This window comes from Myotis myotis, unplaced genomic scaffold (genome assembly GCF_014108235.1).
Source record: "Myotis myotis isolate mMyoMyo1 unplaced genomic scaffold, mMyoMyo1.p scaffold_m19_p_20, whole genome shotgun sequence".
Lineage (NCBI taxonomy): Eukaryota > Metazoa > Chordata > Mammalia > Chiroptera > Vespertilionidae > Myotis > Myotis myotis.
The window spans coordinates 22,716,554-22,734,203 of record NW_023416325.1 but is presented as its reverse complement, the minus strand read 5'-3'; the positions used below and the strand labels follow the sequence as shown (position 1 = coordinate 22,734,203).

At 57.4% G+C, this 17,650-nt stretch overlaps 1 protein-coding gene across 4 annotated transcripts in view; it reads left to right on the top strand.

Annotated features, from left to right (window-relative positions):
* Positions 1-17,650, top strand: part of GRAMD1B (GRAM domain containing 1B) — a 165,448-nt gene that overhangs the window by 19,923 nt on the left and 127,875 nt on the right. For all 4 annotated transcript variants that reach the window (XM_036354131.1, XM_036354129.1, XM_036354130.1 and 1 more), the window contains exon 2: positions 5,034-5,111. In XM_036354131.1, coding sequence (XP_036210024.1) covers positions 5,034-5,111 — 78 coding nt within the window. The remainder of the gene's footprint in view (positions 1-5,033; positions 5,112-17,650) is intronic.

The window sequence follows — 17,650 nt, the reverse complement described above, 5'->3', positions numbered from 1 at the left end:
GCATCCCGGCTCCTTCCCTTCAGCTCCTCTCCCTCAGGAAAGTTCCGGAATTTAAGGAGGCGCTTCCCCGCCCGTGGAACACAGCGCCGTGTTCCCGAATTTATGGCGCCAGGACTTTGGATCTGAAACCTGAAGTGGGACGGGCTTGGGTCGCCGCCGTCCCCTCTGGCCGTCCGGGGAACGCCGTGTGCTCACGAAGCCCCTTCCCAGTGGGGCTAGGCCAGCGTCCGGCCGCCTGGCTCCCGGGCCGAGTCCTTCCCGGTCCTGGTTCAGAGTGTGTTTCGGGGTTTCCAGCGGACACTCCCACCCAGTGCCTCCGCGCTCCTCGGCCTCATAAGCGGTCGAGCCAGACGGACCGTCTCGCCGAGGCCGGCTGGGACGTGGCCCTGGCGCCGGCACCGCGTCTTCCCCTGCAGGCCGGTGGGTGCCTTGTCATGACCCGGCGGACGTGCAGGTTCGCTTACGGCGCGAGGAGCTGCCTGTGTCCGGGTGTCACTGTAACTGTCGCTGTAACTCAGGCTCTAGTGAAACCGACGTCGGTTCCGCGTTCTGACAGGACTGCCCACGTGTAGGCGCTTATGTGAGAGGGCGAGGCAGGGTCTGAGCCTCTGAAGTTCTGCTGAGCGAGGAGATCGCGTGGGACTGCGTGGAGCGTGGGTGGCAGCCACTCCCTGTCGGCAGCTGGGTTCCAACCTGGGAGGAGCGAGGCCCGGCCCCTCCTGGCCAGGGGGAGGAGGAGGACCCCGTGCTCGGCACGATCGCCATCCGGGATCCATCTGCAGCCCCCGCTGCGTGTTCACCCCCCCCCCCCGCCCCCGCGTGCTCCCTGACAGCCCCGGGGAAGTTTCTCCGCCGGCTCCGGCGCTGCCTCTCCGTGCGGCTGCATCGCGGTGCTGTGCACACTGTGCCTGCGACGGGGAGCTCCTCACGCCCACCTCAGCCCAGGGCCGGGACACGGCAGCTGCTGGGAACGGCCTGCCTCCTCTCCTCGCTCTGCTTGTCCTGTCCAGGGTCCGTGCACACACTCCTTGCCAAGACAGTCACCCGCCCAGAGGGGCGCGCTCTTTCTCGTCCTGTGGCTCTGTAGCCGCCAGCATTGACCTCTAAGAGCCATCGTCTCCCCGACACTGCTCTGACGCTCCGATCCTAACGCCTCGAGCGCAGGGCCCTCCTCAGATCGGAGCCTTCCTCCCCAGGACCCGCAGGGCAGTGCCTGCAGGGCCCGCGTTCCTGTGTGGGTGGTGCGTGCCCGCTGTTCATCTTCCGCACGCAGTCAGGCTTTATCCTCACGGCAGCTTCCAGGTAGGAATGGGCATGAGCTGACTCCCTTGTGCAGGTGAGGAAACGACGCCAAATAATTCACTCCGGGTCGTGTAACCGGGAGGCCGCGTGCTCCCGGCCCAGGCTCGCCTCTGTGTGGACGCTGCCCTTGCCGCGCGCACGCAGTGGGCGTCAGGGAAACGACCGTGGAAGGCACGCGGGTGATGGTTTGTGTTACTTTGACCCGTGTCCGCTGAAGGGGATGCAGTGTTGCCTTGTCTCTACCACCTGAGCTGTTTTCTAAGCGGCGGGAAGGCCAGGAGCCGGTGCAGAGGCTGCGTCTTGGTTTTTTTGGTTCTGGAATTGCTGGGTGGGTGGCCTCCTTGAGGTTCTGGTTTGGACGGCGACAGTGCCATCTAGTGGGACCCTGTGCTCATGTCAGTTCAGAATTCTGTTTCTGAAACCCTGGAACATGGCCACTGAGTTCTGGGATCCCCGTATTGGCTGAGCTTCAGGTTCGAGGGCCAGAGAGAGAGGGAAGGAGCCCGTTGTCATCGGGTGAAGTCAGGTTTGACCGCCGGGAGGAGGCCGTGTGCTGATCCGGCCACGTGGGTGGGGGCAGCCCTGCCCCTGCCTCTCCCACCTGCAGGGCGGTCTGACCGCTGCTCCTCCCTGCGGCTCACTCTGGGGCGGTGTCTGCTTTGAGGTGAGTCCGTGTCCTTTGGGCTGCAGAGTAGCACGCCCCACGCTGCAGGAGCGGGTGCTTGATGCGTGCAGCAGGCCAGTCCCGGCCAGGAGACCCTCGGGCCGCAGCACCGGGCATAACTGCGTCACAGGAGGTGCCAGTCTGTGAGGCCCGGCAAAGGGGGAACGGTGAGCAGCCACTTCACCAGGAACAAGCGGCAGGAGGTGCTTCGTGGAGAGGAAGTGGGAGAAGGCGTGTGCGCAGCTCCTGCCCAGCCACTGCGGGCTTCATGGATGGCGCAGTTCTGGTGTCCGTGTTTGGAAATTTGATGTAAATTGCTTCTAAGTTCATTTACCTCTTGCTGGGAGGACAGAACATAAGTGCATGGTTATAGCTGTGCCCACAAAAAGCCGTGTGCTCTGTGACTGAGCGAGCACGGGCCCTGGGCAGGCCTCCCCCACAGCCCCGCTCAGGTTCCGTCCCCAGGATCGTCTCAGGAATGGGCTCAGAGCCAGTGAGGCCCAGCACGCTCAGTGAGCCCAAAGCTCCTTGAGCCCAGTGGCCCAGTGCTCCCATTGAGCCCAATGCTCCCAGTGAGCCAGCCCAGTGAACCCAGTGCTCCCAGTGTGCCCAGCGAGCCCAGTGAGCCCAGTGAGCCCAGTGCGCCCAGTGAACCCAGTGCTCCATTGTGCCCAGTGCTCCCAGTGAGCCCAGTGAACCCAGTGCTCCCAGTGTGCCCAGTGCTCCCAGTGTGCCCAGCGAGCCCAGTGAGCCCAGTGAACCCAGTGCTCCCATTGTGCCCAGTGCTCCCAGTGAGCCCAGTGAACCCAGTGCTCCCAGTGTGCCCAGTGCTCCCAGTGTGCCCAGCGAGCCCAGTGAGCCCAGTGAGCCCAGTGCGCCCAGTGAACCCAGTGCTCCCATTGTGCCCAGTGCTCCCAGTGAGCCCAGTGCTCCCAGTGAGCCCAGTGAACCCAGTGCTCCCAGTGTGCCCAGTGCTCCCAGTGTGCCCAGCGAGCGCAGTGAGCCCAGTGAGCCCAGTGCAAGCAGTGAGCCCAGTGTGTCCAGTGAGCCCAGTGTGCCCAGTGTGCCCAGTGAGCCCACTGTGCCCAGTGCACCCAGTGCGCCCAGCAAGCGCAGTGAGCCCAGTGCAAGCAGTGAGCCCAGTGCACAGTGAGCCCAGTGCATGCAGTGAGCCCAGTAGCCCAGTGTACTCTACTGTAGCAGACGCTCCATCAGGACCAGGCGGCAGCTGTGGTTTTGCTGGAGCCTGGGGTATAGTGATTTTGGGAATAGGGGTTCATTTTTAGGATTCCTGGCTTTCCCTGGAGGAGGATAGCTGCTGCATGTTTCCGGTTCTTCGGGTCCATCGGTTTCCCACGCGGGCAGCTCTGCTTACTCTGCCGTCACAGCCAAGAAGCAGCCATAGCGAGTATGTGAATGAGTGAATGGGTTGATGACTCTGCAGTTGAGTTTCATATAATTTTCACGAAATGGTATTTTTTCTGTTTTTCCCCCAACCATTAAAAAAGACAAATCCTGTCCGGCCATCATGGCTCAGTGGTTGAGCGTCGACCTGTGAATCAGGAGGTCATGGCTTGATTCCCAGTCAGGGCACATGCCCAGGCTGCAGGCCCCATCCCCAGCGTGGAGCGTGCAGGAGGCAGCCGATCAGTGACTCTCTCTCACCATTGATGTTTCTGTCTCTCTCCCTCGTCATTCATCTCTGAAGTAAATAAAAATATGTATTTTTTAAATTTAAAAAAAAAGGCAAACACTAAAAAGAAAGTTTAAAAAATAAAAACACACAGAAAAGGCAGACACCATCTTAACTCAGTACTGCACAAAACAGGGTGCCCGCTTGGCCTGGGCTGTGGTTTGAGGCCTCCTGACCAGATGCCTGGGGAGTTAACAAGTAGCAAGCAGTAAAGATTACTTATCAGCTGCATGTTTACCTGGTGTCATGAGGTGTCTGGACAGGTGTCCGTTAGTCCTTTATCTTGAGTAAGTGGAGGACAGTGAATTCCACACAACTTCAGTGGAAGCATCTTGAACAACTCTGACCACCTATACTAATAAAAGCCTAGGTGGCCTGCGCGTGTGATGTCATCACAAGATGGCCGCACGCACAGTGGAGGCGGGGCTCGGCGGCTTCCCCACACGGGTGAGGCCTGGGGAATCCCGCGGCTCCGCGTGCCGTATGGAGGAGGCCAGTCCCAGCGTCTCTGCCGCCTCACGCGGAGGAGGCGGGTCCTGGCAGAGGAGGCAGGTCACGGCAGGGGAGGGCAGTTGGGGGCAATCAGGCCAGCAGGGGAGCGGTTAGGCGTCAATCAGGCTGACCAGGGAGTGGTTAGGGGGCAATCAGACTGGCAGGCAGAAGTGGTTAGGGGCAATCAAGCAGGCAGGCAGGCAAGCGGTTAGGAGCCAGTGGTCCCAGATTGTGAGAGGGATGTCTGACTGCCGGTTTAGGCCCCATCCCACAGGGACATCCCCTGAGGGGTCCCATATTGGAGAGGGTGCAGGCCGGGCTGAGGGACACCGTCCCCCTCTCCCGCATGAATTTCGTGCACCGGGCCACTAGTAGTCATATAATCGTCTTGCCTCTGGGCTAGATGGAAGGACTCCACCCTCTCACCCTTCTTGTACCCTCAGCCTCCCCAGCCTTCTTTGGAGGAGAGAATCAGGTCCGCTTTGCCCTCCTGGACACCCCCCTCTCCCTCCTGTTACCTCTCCTTCCTACCACCTCCCCACCGTCTGCACCAGGTCCTGAGAGTCTGTGGGTGGAAGAGGAACCGTGTTGCCCTGTCCGAGACACTGAGGCCCAGTACAGAGGATGCTGGAGGCACGGTCCCCAGGGCACAGCCAGGGGAGAGCAAGGCCAGGCCCTTCCTCGCCAGCTGTAGGTGTGTTTCCACCAGATTCGTCATTTCTCATGCCCACTGATGTCAGTGCGCTCTGTGCAAATGTACACTGGGAACTGGTATTTCTAAAATGTGGTGACCCCTTTTCTCTGTCCAGCTGCAGGCTAATGGCCTCCCCCAGGGTGAGAGAGAAGCTGGTCCCTAACGGTTCGCATCCTGTGTCTCCTTAGCAGCCAGCAGAGCAGCCAGCAGAGCAGCCATGAGGATGATGCCAGCAGGTTCCTGAGTCCCCAGATGCAGGAAGAGAGGTAAGGGTGCTGGGAGGGAGGGAAGGGCATGGAAAGGGAGGGAAGGGCACGGAGAGGGGGAGGATGGAGGAAGAGATGAGAGGGATGGGGTGAAACGGAGTAAGTTTTTTAAGATGCTTCCGCCATGAGCGAGAACTGGGGAAACTGAGTAGTGGGAGATCCCAGGCCTCTGTGCTCAAAGACAGACGCCCCAGGAAGTGCGGGGGCACCTTGAAGGGCGAGCCTGGCAGCCTCTGGGCTCATGGGGAGAAGTCAGCATGTGGCAGCCAGATACGTTGGGAAGACGTCGGGTGGCCTTGGAGGTGAGGCGCACCTTAAAGGCTGGGCACAGTGCTCTGGCGTGGAAGGGTATCTTGTGGATTGTCGGAGTCAGAGGTTAACGGAGAACGAGGTCGGTGTACAGGGCGCAGTGAGAATTGGGGTGAGGAGGTGAGGTGAGACTCGGTAAACCCTGGGCTGCGAGGACCAGCCAGCGTCGCCACAGGTGGGGCCTGTGAATCAGACACAGGGCTCTGGTTCTCAAGGTAAATTGTGCGCAAGAAAGGTGAGGAGGTCTCGGCTGGCACACAGGGCGCTGCGTGGGTCCGGCTCTGTTTACCATCCTTACCAACAACGGGATGAAAAGTAGAAGTACTTGTGCTTCATTGGTCAAACTCACAGCAGACACGCAGCTATGAGGGAATGGAAACACCAAAGCCGGTAGAAGCAAGATTTTGTGTTATTTCAGATAGAACTATGTGTAGAAACAGGGGGACTGACTTGTTTAAAGTAGATGTGCTGTTATATACTGCTCATTTATAAATTTACTAGTGGCCGGGTACATGAAATTCGTGCACGGGGGCGGGGGGGGTCCCTCAGCCCAGCCTGCACCCTCTCCAATCGGGGACATCCCTCTCGCAACCTGGGACTGCTGGCTCCTAACTGCTCACCTGCCTGCCTGATTACCCCTAACTGCCTCTGCCTGCCTGATTGCCCCTAAGCCCTCTGCCTGATCGCCCCTAGCTGCCCTCCCCTGCCAGCCTGATCTCGCCCCCAACTGCCCTCCCCTGCCAGCCTGGTCACCCCCAGTGGCCTTCCCCTGCAGGCCTGTTTGCCCCCAACTGCGCTCCCCTGCTGGCCTGATCTCACCCCCAACTGTCCTCACCTGCCAACCTGATTGCCCCCAACTGCCTCTGCCTCAGCCCCCACCACCGTAGCTTTGTCCGGAAGGAAGTCAGATGTCCAGAAGATGGCCAGTCGACCCGGTCTAATTAGCATATTACCCTTTTATTAGTATAGATAGATTACATAGGATAGGATTGCTTAAATGGGGGCGGGAGGGGGCGGGGGGAGCCTTTGTCAGCAGGAGGAGATGCTCTTGGCAAACAAAAATACATAATCTCTATATCTGGACTGATAGCCAGCCATATGCACTATACTGCCAAACCAGTCATTAAAAAATTGAATCACTTTCTTACATCTTATACCAAACAGCTGTTGCCCTTAAAACCCCTCCTCAGCCACCACCCTAGGTTCTGCCTTCGAAGTTCACCCAGATTAGGTTCAGATTGGTCAGTTTCTATGCCAGTCAGCGTCAAAAGCTCCACCTCCTAGACAACCATTGGCTCCTTGCAGTTCACCCAGATTTGGTTCTGATTGGTCAGTTTCTATGCCAGTCAGTGTCTTCGGGCCTGATCAGAGAGGCAGAGCTGCTGGCAAGGCTTGGAGAGAAAGAGAGGCAAAAGCTGATCAACAGCTGCCATTAGAGGCTGTGGATCAGACCTTGCTTCCCTCTCTGGGCCTTATCCGCAGCCCCCTTGGCAGTCACTGCTGGGTTGCCACACCTGCAGCAGCGGCAGTCAGTGCTGGGTTGCCGTGGCCACCAGGACTGACTTCCGGTGTTCGGTCGTCTGTTTGGTCATTTTGGATGTTAGGGACCCTGGCTCTTTATATATATAGATATTTATTTATTAAGCAGCAGATTATTATGGGGAGCCAACACAGTAGCCAGCAGTTTTGATAGGATTTCATGTGAAAAATAATTTGTGGTGTTTTATTTACCAGCCAAATATGACACCAATACCAGACGATGATTGAAAGCCTGGGTTTACTGAGGGAGGCCCAGAGGCAGGGGTTAAAAAGAAACGCCCCCCTGTGTCTGTGCCAGTTTGACCGAGTCTGGTGGATCCACTCGGAAATGGAAATGGATGAATTGGAGCCCAGAAAAAAGTGATGAGGTGAGAACGATGCCATTATGGGATCGGCTGGAGGAAAGGGCTTTCCCGGGAAACAGGACAGTCCAGGGTGACTTACTCGGTAACTGGAAGCCTAAGAATCGAGCCAGCGGGAGAAGTGGCAGCGAGAGGGGTTTGCGCTCAGGATACGGAGAACTCTGCAGGTTGGGGAGGCCGCACCCGGTGGACAGCGAGGGAACGGCTGTCCCCACCACAGAGTCAGTCTTCACAAGGATTCGTCCTGGGCCTGAGGTGGGGCCTGTCACCCCATCTCTTTGTTTTATAACTGTTGTGAGTTCCGCCCTAGTTCTCAGTTGTTTTATGTTCATTATTGACCAAGGTGAACAGTTGAGCTCATCAGTTTAGACAGGCGTTTGGCAGCATGGGGCCCCCAAGGAGCCAGGACTGCGTTCTTGTTAAGACACTTAGCTACAGTCCAGGCGGTTCCCTCGGGCTGGAGCGCGGCCTGCGCTGCGCTTCTTTTCAAAGCTCTCTGCATTGCAGCAACCGTGCTGTCAGAATCCCAAGAGCCCTGCAGTCCCTGCACCACCCCCTCCTGTCTGTGTGCCACCGCTCCTAAAGGGACCCCCTCCCACCATGGCGGCTGTGCCTCCTGGGAGAGTGCTGGGTGGCGCACTGTCCAGGGCACTGCGCTGGGAGCACTGGCGCTGGCTCATTAGGGAGCCGCCTGCTGTCCCCTTGTCCTCCACTTGGGGGCATGGTGGAGACATCTGGACTAGCTCCTTCTCTGCCCACTCCTCTCTTACAGAGGTCTCCAGTCCAAGGCCTCTGCCAAGAAAACCCTCCAGGCGTCGCCCCTGTCCCTCCCCCTCCCTGGACGCTGTCTGCTGAGCAGAGGATGCAGTTTGCTCACCTGCAGCGTGGGGAACGGAGGGCTGAGAGCAGAGGGCTGCTCCCCAGGGTGGTCCCTGTGTGCCCTCCCTCCAGCTCTGGCTGCTGGGGCACCCGGGCCTTTCCCAGGAAGCCTTTTCCTCTGCTCAGCCTGTGGGCTCTCGCAGAGAGAACAAGTCCCCAGAGCACCCTTAACCACCAGCATCCGCTCCGCACAGCTGCCCCCTGACCCTGTCGTCTCTCTAACATGCTCCCACCCAATTCCTAGCCGCGTGCTGGGGGCGGCTCAGATGCTGGTCTGTGATGTGCTGGCTGAGTGAGTGTGAAACCCAAGCTGGGGAGATTTCAGCCACGGGTGTGTGCATGCGTGCCTGTGTGCCTGTGTGCGTGTGTGCGTGTGCATGTGTGCGTGTGCGTGTGTGTGTGTGCATGTGCGTGTGTCTGGCTCAGGCTCTTTGCTCTGAGCCTCACTTGACAGGCACTGTGCCCTGCTGGGTCCAGGCATTTCTTGCCGGCGCGGCCTTCCTGTATCAGCTCATTTACCCTTTGCCACGCCCGTGGGCGGCAGTAGAGCAGGTGATGTAGCCATGGAGTGAAATGGTCTAGTCTATAGTAGATGACAGGGACCCTCTTCAGTGACTGCTCCTGATTCTCCAAACCGTGGGGTCAGTTACAAGATGAAGGATAGTGTCACAGATCAGGCAAACAAAATTATTGATTTTTTTCTCTTTTAAAAATCAAAAGTTTAATCCTTCGGTGTGAGATGAACTATAGCATTGATTTTTCTTCTTCCTGTACGAGGGTCAGTTGGATAGAATATTTAGAGACAAAAATCGCTGTCCTGCAGTCATCTAAGAATGTCCACATGACAGCAGAGGGCGGCCGTCTCCACGAGGCGTCCAAACTGAAGGCTTTTGGGAACTGTTCCTCATCCACACCAGTTTCTGTCCCAAAGGAAAGGCCCGAGGAATGGTGATGGGGCGGAGGGGAGTGTGCAGGGAGGTAGGCGCTTCCCGAGCAGGTGTGCGTCCAGGAGAAGAGCTGATTTTAGGAAAATAATCAATTTATGGGATTGTGGGATTTGTCTCAGCGAAAGGAATAATCCCCCGGGTTTCCAGTAGAAAGCAAAATGGATCTAACTTCGTAAGCAATGTGTACGTGTGTAATGGAACATGGGACATTGATCCTTTTTATCCTTCTAGGTAGAGCCGGGGTACACGTGAAAGACATCAGTTCCCAGAGTCAGCCCAACTTGGGCCAATTATTAGGGTTTCTCAAGGTGCCAGGTTTTTATTTTGGCCCCTGGCAGGAACTTGCAGACAAAGCTGGGACTGCAGGAAGGGAGCTGCTTTCCCGGGATGGTTATGTAACAACTAGAGGTCTGGTGCACGAAATTTGTTCATGAAAAGGTCCCTAGGCCTGGCCAGCAATCAGGGCCGATCTGGGCCTTCCTTTGTTCCGCGCTGCCCCCTGGTGGTCAGCACATGTCATAGCGAGCGATCGAACTCCTGGTCTCTTGGTCGAACTCCTGAGGAGACACTTTGCATATTAGCCTTTTATATATATAGATGTGTGTTTCAACAGAGCAAGGAGCAGCGAACCAGGAAGCCCTTAGATGCAGGACAGTTGAGTCCCGGGTGGGCAGGGGATGCCGGTGCAAGCAGGGCCTCGTGCATGATGCACAGTTCCCTCCTGCAGGTGTGCATGCACATCCTGGGAGCCTGCTGGCGGCCAGGCGGCAGGAGGCAGCGGCTCGCTGCTCGGGGCCTCTGTGGTGGGCTGGGAAGAGGGAAAGGAAGCCTCAAGTCAGACCAGCTTGGTTTTGACCACCTTCTTCCTTTCTTACTGTGCATTTTTAAAGGCAACTCACTTAACCTTCCTCTCCCATTGGTTCCTCGTCTGTAGAAGGCCCAGGGTAAAGAGTAAGTGAGAGCCCTGCGGAGCCTGGTGCTCAGTGCCTGGTGGCCGCTGGCCCTCGGGGGTTGGGCCCTCACGAGGTTTGCTCTCAGTTCTCAGCCGATCTCCACTCTCTGTCCGTGAGGAAGCAGAGACAGAAGAATGTAGAGAATACTGAGCGCCTGCACAGGTCGGACACAGAAACTCAGGAGAGAGAGGTCAGGCGAGGCGTTCTCCTCGGAGCCTGCGGTGAGGCATGCCTGCCTGTAAGTAAGCAAGTGGAATGCAATGTAATGGTTGGCATGCGGCATCAATAAAACTAAGGGGTTTGTGTCTAATGTACCGAACCCTGTGCATGGATCTTGAATACACTTTTTTCCCCCCTCTCCTTTTTTTTTTTTTTTTTTTGAGAGAGAGAGACATCTATGTGAAAGAGAAACACTGATCGATTGCTCTCTTATGCACCCTGTCAGGGATCGAACCCACAACCAGGGTATATGCCCTGACCAGGCCGCAAACCCGCAACCTTATGGTGTAAGGGATGACGCTCTAACCAACTGAGCCACCTGGCCAGGGCTTGCATAGACGGTTTTTTTTGGAATGAGTCAGCCTTTGTATTTTCTTTAAAAGAATATATTTAAGGTAATTTTTAATGTTAAATGTCCTGGGGGCTTATCGTACTCAAAAATAACAATTCTTCTTGCTGTCAGCATCTGGAATAGTAGAATTATTTCTGGTCCTTTTAAGTATAATCCTCTCAACAGCCCTGTCAAATAGATGCTATCGTTATCTTCAGATTAGCATCTAGGAAACAGGCTCAGCAGAGCTAAGAAAGTTGCCCAACTTGTGTGTGCGCGCAGGGACTTTGCATAGTACGGGGAGTTCCCTGATTCCTGAATATTTAGCAGAGTTTTGTTTTTAAATATATTTTTATTGATTTCAGAGAGGAAGGGAAAGAGAGAGAGAGAGAGAGAGAGAGAGAGAGAGAGAGAGAGAGAGAGAAACATCAATGATGAGAGAGAATCATTGATCGGCTGCCTCCTGCACGCTCCCTACTGGGGATCGAGTTCACAACCCGGGCATGTGCCCTTGACCGGAATCAAACCTGGGACCCTTCCAGTCCACAGGCCCACGCTCTATCCACTGAGCCAAACCGGCCAGGCCTAGCAGAGTTTTTAGTAAACCTTTAGGATAGGAAGTATCTTCCTAGATGTAAGGCAGAGAAATAATAAGGTGGTTGATATATTTAGCCATATCAGGAGAAAACTGTAGTTTCATTACATTGTTTCTTATATACTCTTTGCTCATTTGTTAGAATGGTGCATATTATGTTGTTAATGAAAAAATTAATAAAAAATTTAATTACAGTAATAAAAAGAAATTTGCCCAAGAGAAGTTCAGGCTCTCTGCCTGGGGCGGGGAGGAGGAGAGGGGATGTCCAGGAGGCCTGCGGGGAGGGAGACTGGGGGTGGGGGGGGAGCGGGGGGCGCCCAGCGGAGAGCCTTCCCCAGAGCAGCATCACCAGGCGAGGGAAGCAGCTGCGGAGCATGGCCGCTGGGAGAGCCAGGGCTCAGGAACCAGCCCTTGGGAATTGCTGCCCCTCGCGTCCCAGGAGGGGTGGCTGGCGAGTGGCCAGAGCAGGTGCCCCATCGTGTCCCATCCGCCATGACAGCGGCTTCCTGATGGACCAGGGAGCCTGTGAGGCATTCTGAGGAAGGGGGTGCCCAGGAGACTCCTGTGAGGAGAATCGCTTTGGTCCACGTGTGGAAGGCGAATTTCAGGGCAAACACCAGAGCAGAGAGGTGAGGAAGGAAACTGGCCATCGTCACCCCGCACCCCCACAGGCAACAGGTCTTCCCTGAGCGCGCGCCTTGCAGGCCTTGGGGGTACAGCTGTGACCCATATAACCACTGCCTCTCCTTTCACGTGCTTCTTTCCAGTGAGAGGAGAGAGATCATAAGCACATCAGTAAGAAAGCGTCAAGTGATAGTAAGTGCTACAGAGAAAGGAAAGGGTGACGCCACGGAGTGGGCGTTTGAGGCCGCCGTAAGCTGGCGGGGGGGGGGGGGGGGCTGCTGGCTGGGGTGACATTTAAGTTGGGACCAGACGGGCAAATTCCCGAGTCATGGCAGTAAGGACAGAAAGGGCGGGACCAGTTGGAGAGGATTATTAAATAGGGTGAGCAAGACGTGCATCTGGGCTGAGGAAGGCGTTTAGTGTAAACCTAAGGTTTCTAATTTGGGCAGCAGGTAAAAGGCAGCAGGGCCTCGACCTTCAGTGCCTGTCTGGGTTGTGACTGTGCTCCCACGGCGTGCTCTGTGATCTTGGGCAAGTCACTTCACCTTTGTGCCTCACTCTCCTCATCTATAAAATGGGTACAAATATAGCTCATGCCTCATCGAGGTGTTGAGAACTGAGTGTGTGTAAGATGACTAGAAGAGCGCTAGCAGCTGGCATATGGCTAGTATCATGTATGTTCTGCTGCTGCTGCTTCTCCTTATTATTATTCTTCATTAAAATATTGGATAAAGGGGGAGGAATTTGAAGGACAGGAGTGGTGGTGAGTTTGACTTAGACATGTAAAGGCTACCCATAGAGCACGTAAGTAGGGAGATAACACTAGTGTGGGGGCTAAAACAAAATCAATGCATTTTCTCCCATCTTTTCGCTTCTGGCCGGGCTAACAAATTAACAGAGACAGATTAAGATGGAAAAATCAAATTTTAATATATGAGCATGGGGCACCCACATATGCATGAAAATTCCAAAGACAGCGAGGCCACACGGGGTAGATATGACATTTTGCACAAAGGAGAAAAGAAAGGGGGACCGGGTGTCAGACTGCAGAAGGAGAAGGGGCGACTGAGAGGGAAGGTGCGGAGGAGCAGCACCACAGGCAGGGAAAGCCTGGCAAGGCAGCTCCACCACCGGGGCCCAGGGGCACCCGGCGCACAGGCCTTGCAGGAAGCCCTCCTACTGAGCACCCCCACATCAGGTTCCGCGGAGGGAGCACCCTGAGATTTCCTTTCTGACGCCGGTATTTTTATTTTAATCTCGGGTAGAAAAGGGCGGGGAGGGCCAACGGTTCTTCATGGGTGTTTTATTTTTACTGGCAGACAATAAACGTCTCAGAAGGCACCTCTGTGTGGCTGGACTTTGGTTCCCTGCACTAAGCAGGCGGCTGGGCCTTTGAAGCTCAGGAGACAGGACTGAAACGACTTATTTGGACATGAGGCTGCAGCTAAGGCGATAGCCTTCGGGTCAGCAAAGTTCAAGTGGAGGCGGAGGAAGGGGGAAGGAGCAATTCACACTAGCCTGAAGCCCAGGAAGCTACGAGACCGAAATAGCAAGGAGATGTTCAGAAAGAAGAGGCAGAAAGAAGGTAGGGATAGGTAAGATGAGAACTATAAAGGACCTTCTGCAGTGGCACCTGGGTCGCTGGTGACTGGAGGGCAGATGTAGACGTTTATGCGGAGGAAGAGGAGACTGGGAAGGAGAGGAATAGAGATACTCTGGGGAGAAGGCGGAGGTGACGGGGAGAAGTCACACAGCACTGTGGAAGTAGGAATGTGTGGGTCAGGATGAGAACTCCATAGAGGAGGTCGTTTATGTATTCACTCAACAAACCATTGATTATCCACGATGCACTCATGGCGCTTTCAGTTGGTTGAGGTGACAACAAAGTATATGACAGAGAAAACACGGACTGGGATACACGCACTGAAGAAAGGGAACATGTTCCGTGAGAAATGGAACAGGACAGACGCGGGCGGGTGCGGTGGTGATGGCTGAGCTGAGACCCGAGGGTGAGTCTGAGGTGAGAAGGAAGCCGTGAGATGCGATGAAATGAGATAAGACGGGCAGGAGCCTGTTGGCGTGACAAGGACTCGAGTCTTTAAGAGCATCCAGAAGCCAGTGCGAGTCTTTAGGAGGGGAGGCGGCGGTGCCACTGCCAAGGGAGAGGGCCCAGAGCAGGCCAGCCTCCAGCCGGCCGGTCCTGTGTGTGCTCTTGACTTCATGCGGGAAAGATTTCACGGCACGAGTCCAGGTGGTTCTGAGAGCGTGTGTGTTAGAGCCGGGGACAGAGAAACAAAGGGAGAGCTGAGGGTAGAAGAAGCCGCAGGGGGAGCCCGGGTGGGGCTGCTTGGCCCTAGACATGGCAGGAAAGCAGTGAGCCACGCTGGGCTGCATGGGCTCACTGAGAAGTCCCAGTCCCAGTGACAGACGCCAAGGTGGGGCTGCTCTTAGCTCGCTGGAGCGTCGGAGGGAAGGGGGCCTTGGAGACAGGCAGGGGTGAGCCTGGGAAGAGCTGCTGCTGCTCTCCTGTTGCAAGTCTCACCGGGCCCCTGGAGCTGCGGAGAAAGAGAGCAGAGATACAGGCTGGGGGGGGCGGGGGGGGGGGGGGGGGCCGCGCCAATAGACATGGACATGCTCCAGAGGGAGCCCTGGGGCGTTTTATCTGTTTTCTGGAGTCAGGGCCTTTAGGGGGCGGTCCCAGGGGAGGGTCTCAGTAGGATATGCATCAGCTTCCCAGGTGTGTCCTCTCAGGTCGTGGTTTCCACTGATTGGTCAGTGCGAGGGGAGGGGTCATTGGTCATCGCATCTGGCCCTGATGTCAGCCATGGCAGCGCCTCATCTGGTTTTTCTGCTTTTCTGGGCCTGGAGCTGAAACACAGCTGAGGCCTAAATGTCATCTCTGGTTCCATCAGAACTCTGTCTCCAGGGCCAGCAGACCTGAGGCTTTGTTCCTGAGATGATTTGATGCAGATCAGAACCTCACTCTCCTGAGGGCCCAGTGCTCAGGGCGTGGTCCTGCGAGGGCTTGTATGGGGCTCAGATGAGGCTGTTCTCCGGCCCCTCTTCCTCCTCTAAGGGGCCATGAAACCACATGATAGTGATCTGCCGGGGGAGGAAAGGCCAGGGGAGGGTCCCACCGTGAGCCAGCGATATGAAGGGGCAGGGGCTCTAAGCCACAGGACAGGGATGTGCTGCGGGAGGGTGGGTCACCCTGTGAGGTCCTTGTTTTCCCAGTTGGCTCATTGCTGGGCCCCCTGGGACTTTCTGCCCTGGGGACCTGTGCCTGGCCCCACGCCCTCGTTCTGCCGGGTCTAACTGCCCCCCCACCCCCCGCAGAGGCTGGGCCAGGTTGGCAGGTTGGCAGTGTGCGAGAGGACAGGCAGCCCTGCGGGAGGCAGGGATCCCCCGGGCATTTGGAGGCTATTACAGTGGCCCAAGCAGAGGGTGTTGGTAGCTTGGAGTTGGGGTGGTGGTCACGGGAAAAAAAAAGTGGATGAATTGAAGCTAGACTTAGGGGATAAAATATTCACAATCGGTGGTGGCTTGGGCAGAGGGTGAGAGAGAAGGGAGGTCATCAGAGTTAGTCCTGAGATTCCAACTTGCTCAGCTGGGCAGCGGCCTGTGGGGAGGTGAGGAAGCGAGGTGTGCGGGTGAGGCAAGGGGAGGTGGAGCCAGACCACGGGAAAGGACTCCCATGGGGCAGGCGTGACGGGGCGGCTGCAGCGAGTCCCCAGGTGCTGTGTAGGGAGGTGAGGAGGGTGGTAGCAGGGGGTCTGCTTTCTCCGTGTGGCAGGAAATAAGGTCATCTCCTTAGACCAAGGAAGCGATGGGAGAACTATGAGGTCTGGGTGTTTTTAAAGTGGGGATTTCTTGTATCGCCTTTTCTGGGCCTCGCATAAGTCTTCCTGGGATGTCCCTCACTTCTTCTGATTGGGACAAGGAGGTGAGCTGCATCGGGCCCAGGTGACAGGAGTGGTAGGGGCAGTGCTGGGTCGGGGAGGTGAGTTGCATCGGGCCCAGGTGACAGGTGTGGTAGGGGCTGTGCTGGGACGGGGAGGTGAGTTGCATCGGGCCCAGGTGACAGGTGTGGTAGGGGCTGTGCTGGGACGGGAGGTGAGCTGCGTTGGGCCCAGGTGACAGGTGTGGTAGGGGCTGTGCTGGGACGGGGAGGTGAGTTGCATCGGGCCCAGGTGACAGGTGTGGTAGAGGCTGTGCTGGGACGGGGAGGTGAGCTGCGTCAGGCCCAGGTGACAGGTGTGGTAGGGGCTGTGCTGGGACGGGGAGGTGAGATGCGTCGGGCCCAGGTGACAGGTGTGGTAGAGGCTGTGCTGGGACGGGGAGGTGAGCTGCGTCAGGCCCAGGTGACAGGAGTGGTAGGGGCTGTGCTGGGACGGGAGGTGAGCTGCGTCAGGCCCAGGTGACAGGAGTGGTAGGGGCTGTGCTGGGACGGGAGGTGAGCTGCGTCAGGCCCAGATGACAGGTGTGGTAGGGGCTGTGCTGGGACGGGAGGTGAGCTGCGTCAGGCCCAGGTGACAGGTGTGGTAGGGGCTGTGCTGGGACAGGGAGGTGAGCTGCGTCGGGCCCAGGTGACAGGAGTGGTAGGGGCTGTGCTGGGACGGGGAGGTGAGCTGCGTCAGGCCCAGGTGACAGGAGTGGTAGGGGCTGTGCTGGGACGGGGAGGTGAGCTTCGTCGGGCCCAGGTGACAGGAGTGGTAGGGGCTGTGCTGGGACGGGGAGGTGAGCTGCGTCAGGCCCAGGTGACAGGAGTGGTAGGGGCTGTGCTGGGACGGGGAGGTGAGCTGCGTCGGGCCCAGGTGACAGGAGTGGTAGGGGCTGTGCTGGGACGGGGAGGTGAGCTGCGACAGGCCCAGGTGACAGGAGTGGTAGGGGCTGTGCTGGGACGGGGAGGTGAGCTGCGTCAGGCCCAGGTGACAGGAGTGGTAGGGGCTGTGCTGGGACGGGAGGTGAGCTGCGTCAGGCCCAGGTGACAGGAGTGGTAGGGGCTGTGCTGGGACGGGGAGGTGAGCTGCGTCGGGCCCAGGTGACAGGAGTGGTAGGGGCTGTGCTGGGACGGGGAGGTGAGCTGCGTCGGGCCCAGGTGACAGGTGTAGAGCCCCCTGCATTAATCCCGCCAGCAGCTGCTCTGTGGTGCATGCTTTGGTTTACTTCTCTGTCTCCCCTCTGGCCCATGGGCCCCTGGAGGATAGAAACGGTGTCTGCTTCGCTGGTGCAGAGTAAGGGCTCTCCGATGTGTGTGGGATTCGCGATGAACAAATGGAGAAAGGAAGCTAAGGGCTTGGGCCCCAGGCAGCCTCTGAGCTGAAGCTGGGGCAGGGTGCAGGCGCGCTCCCAGCGCAGGTCCTGCCATCACCTTCCCAGCAGATGGAGAGGTCTTTTCATTTCCGCTGATTCTAGCCCAGAACTTGTCCCAAAATAGCACATTTCCAGGGCACTCCGGTTCCATCCACCTGCTTGGCCCCTGAAATCCCCATGGTCCCCTGGACACCAGGTGATCGCCCTGTCAGCTCCCTCCCCACGAGGAAGGAGCCGTGGGGAGCGGCGCCCGCCAGCCCCCCCTTCCTGCACCAGCTGACATCACCCGCAGGTGCAGCTCCGTCCTCCCTCCGTCTGAGGACAAAGGAGAGGAGGAAACTCACCAAGTGCCCGGTGCTGCCAGATGTGGGCATGGCGGAGGGCTCTGTTCGGGGCCGTGGCTCGGGCTGAGGGCAGAGGGGACCCGGGTCACACAGCCTCCGGCTGCCCGCCTCCCGGGCCCTCCAC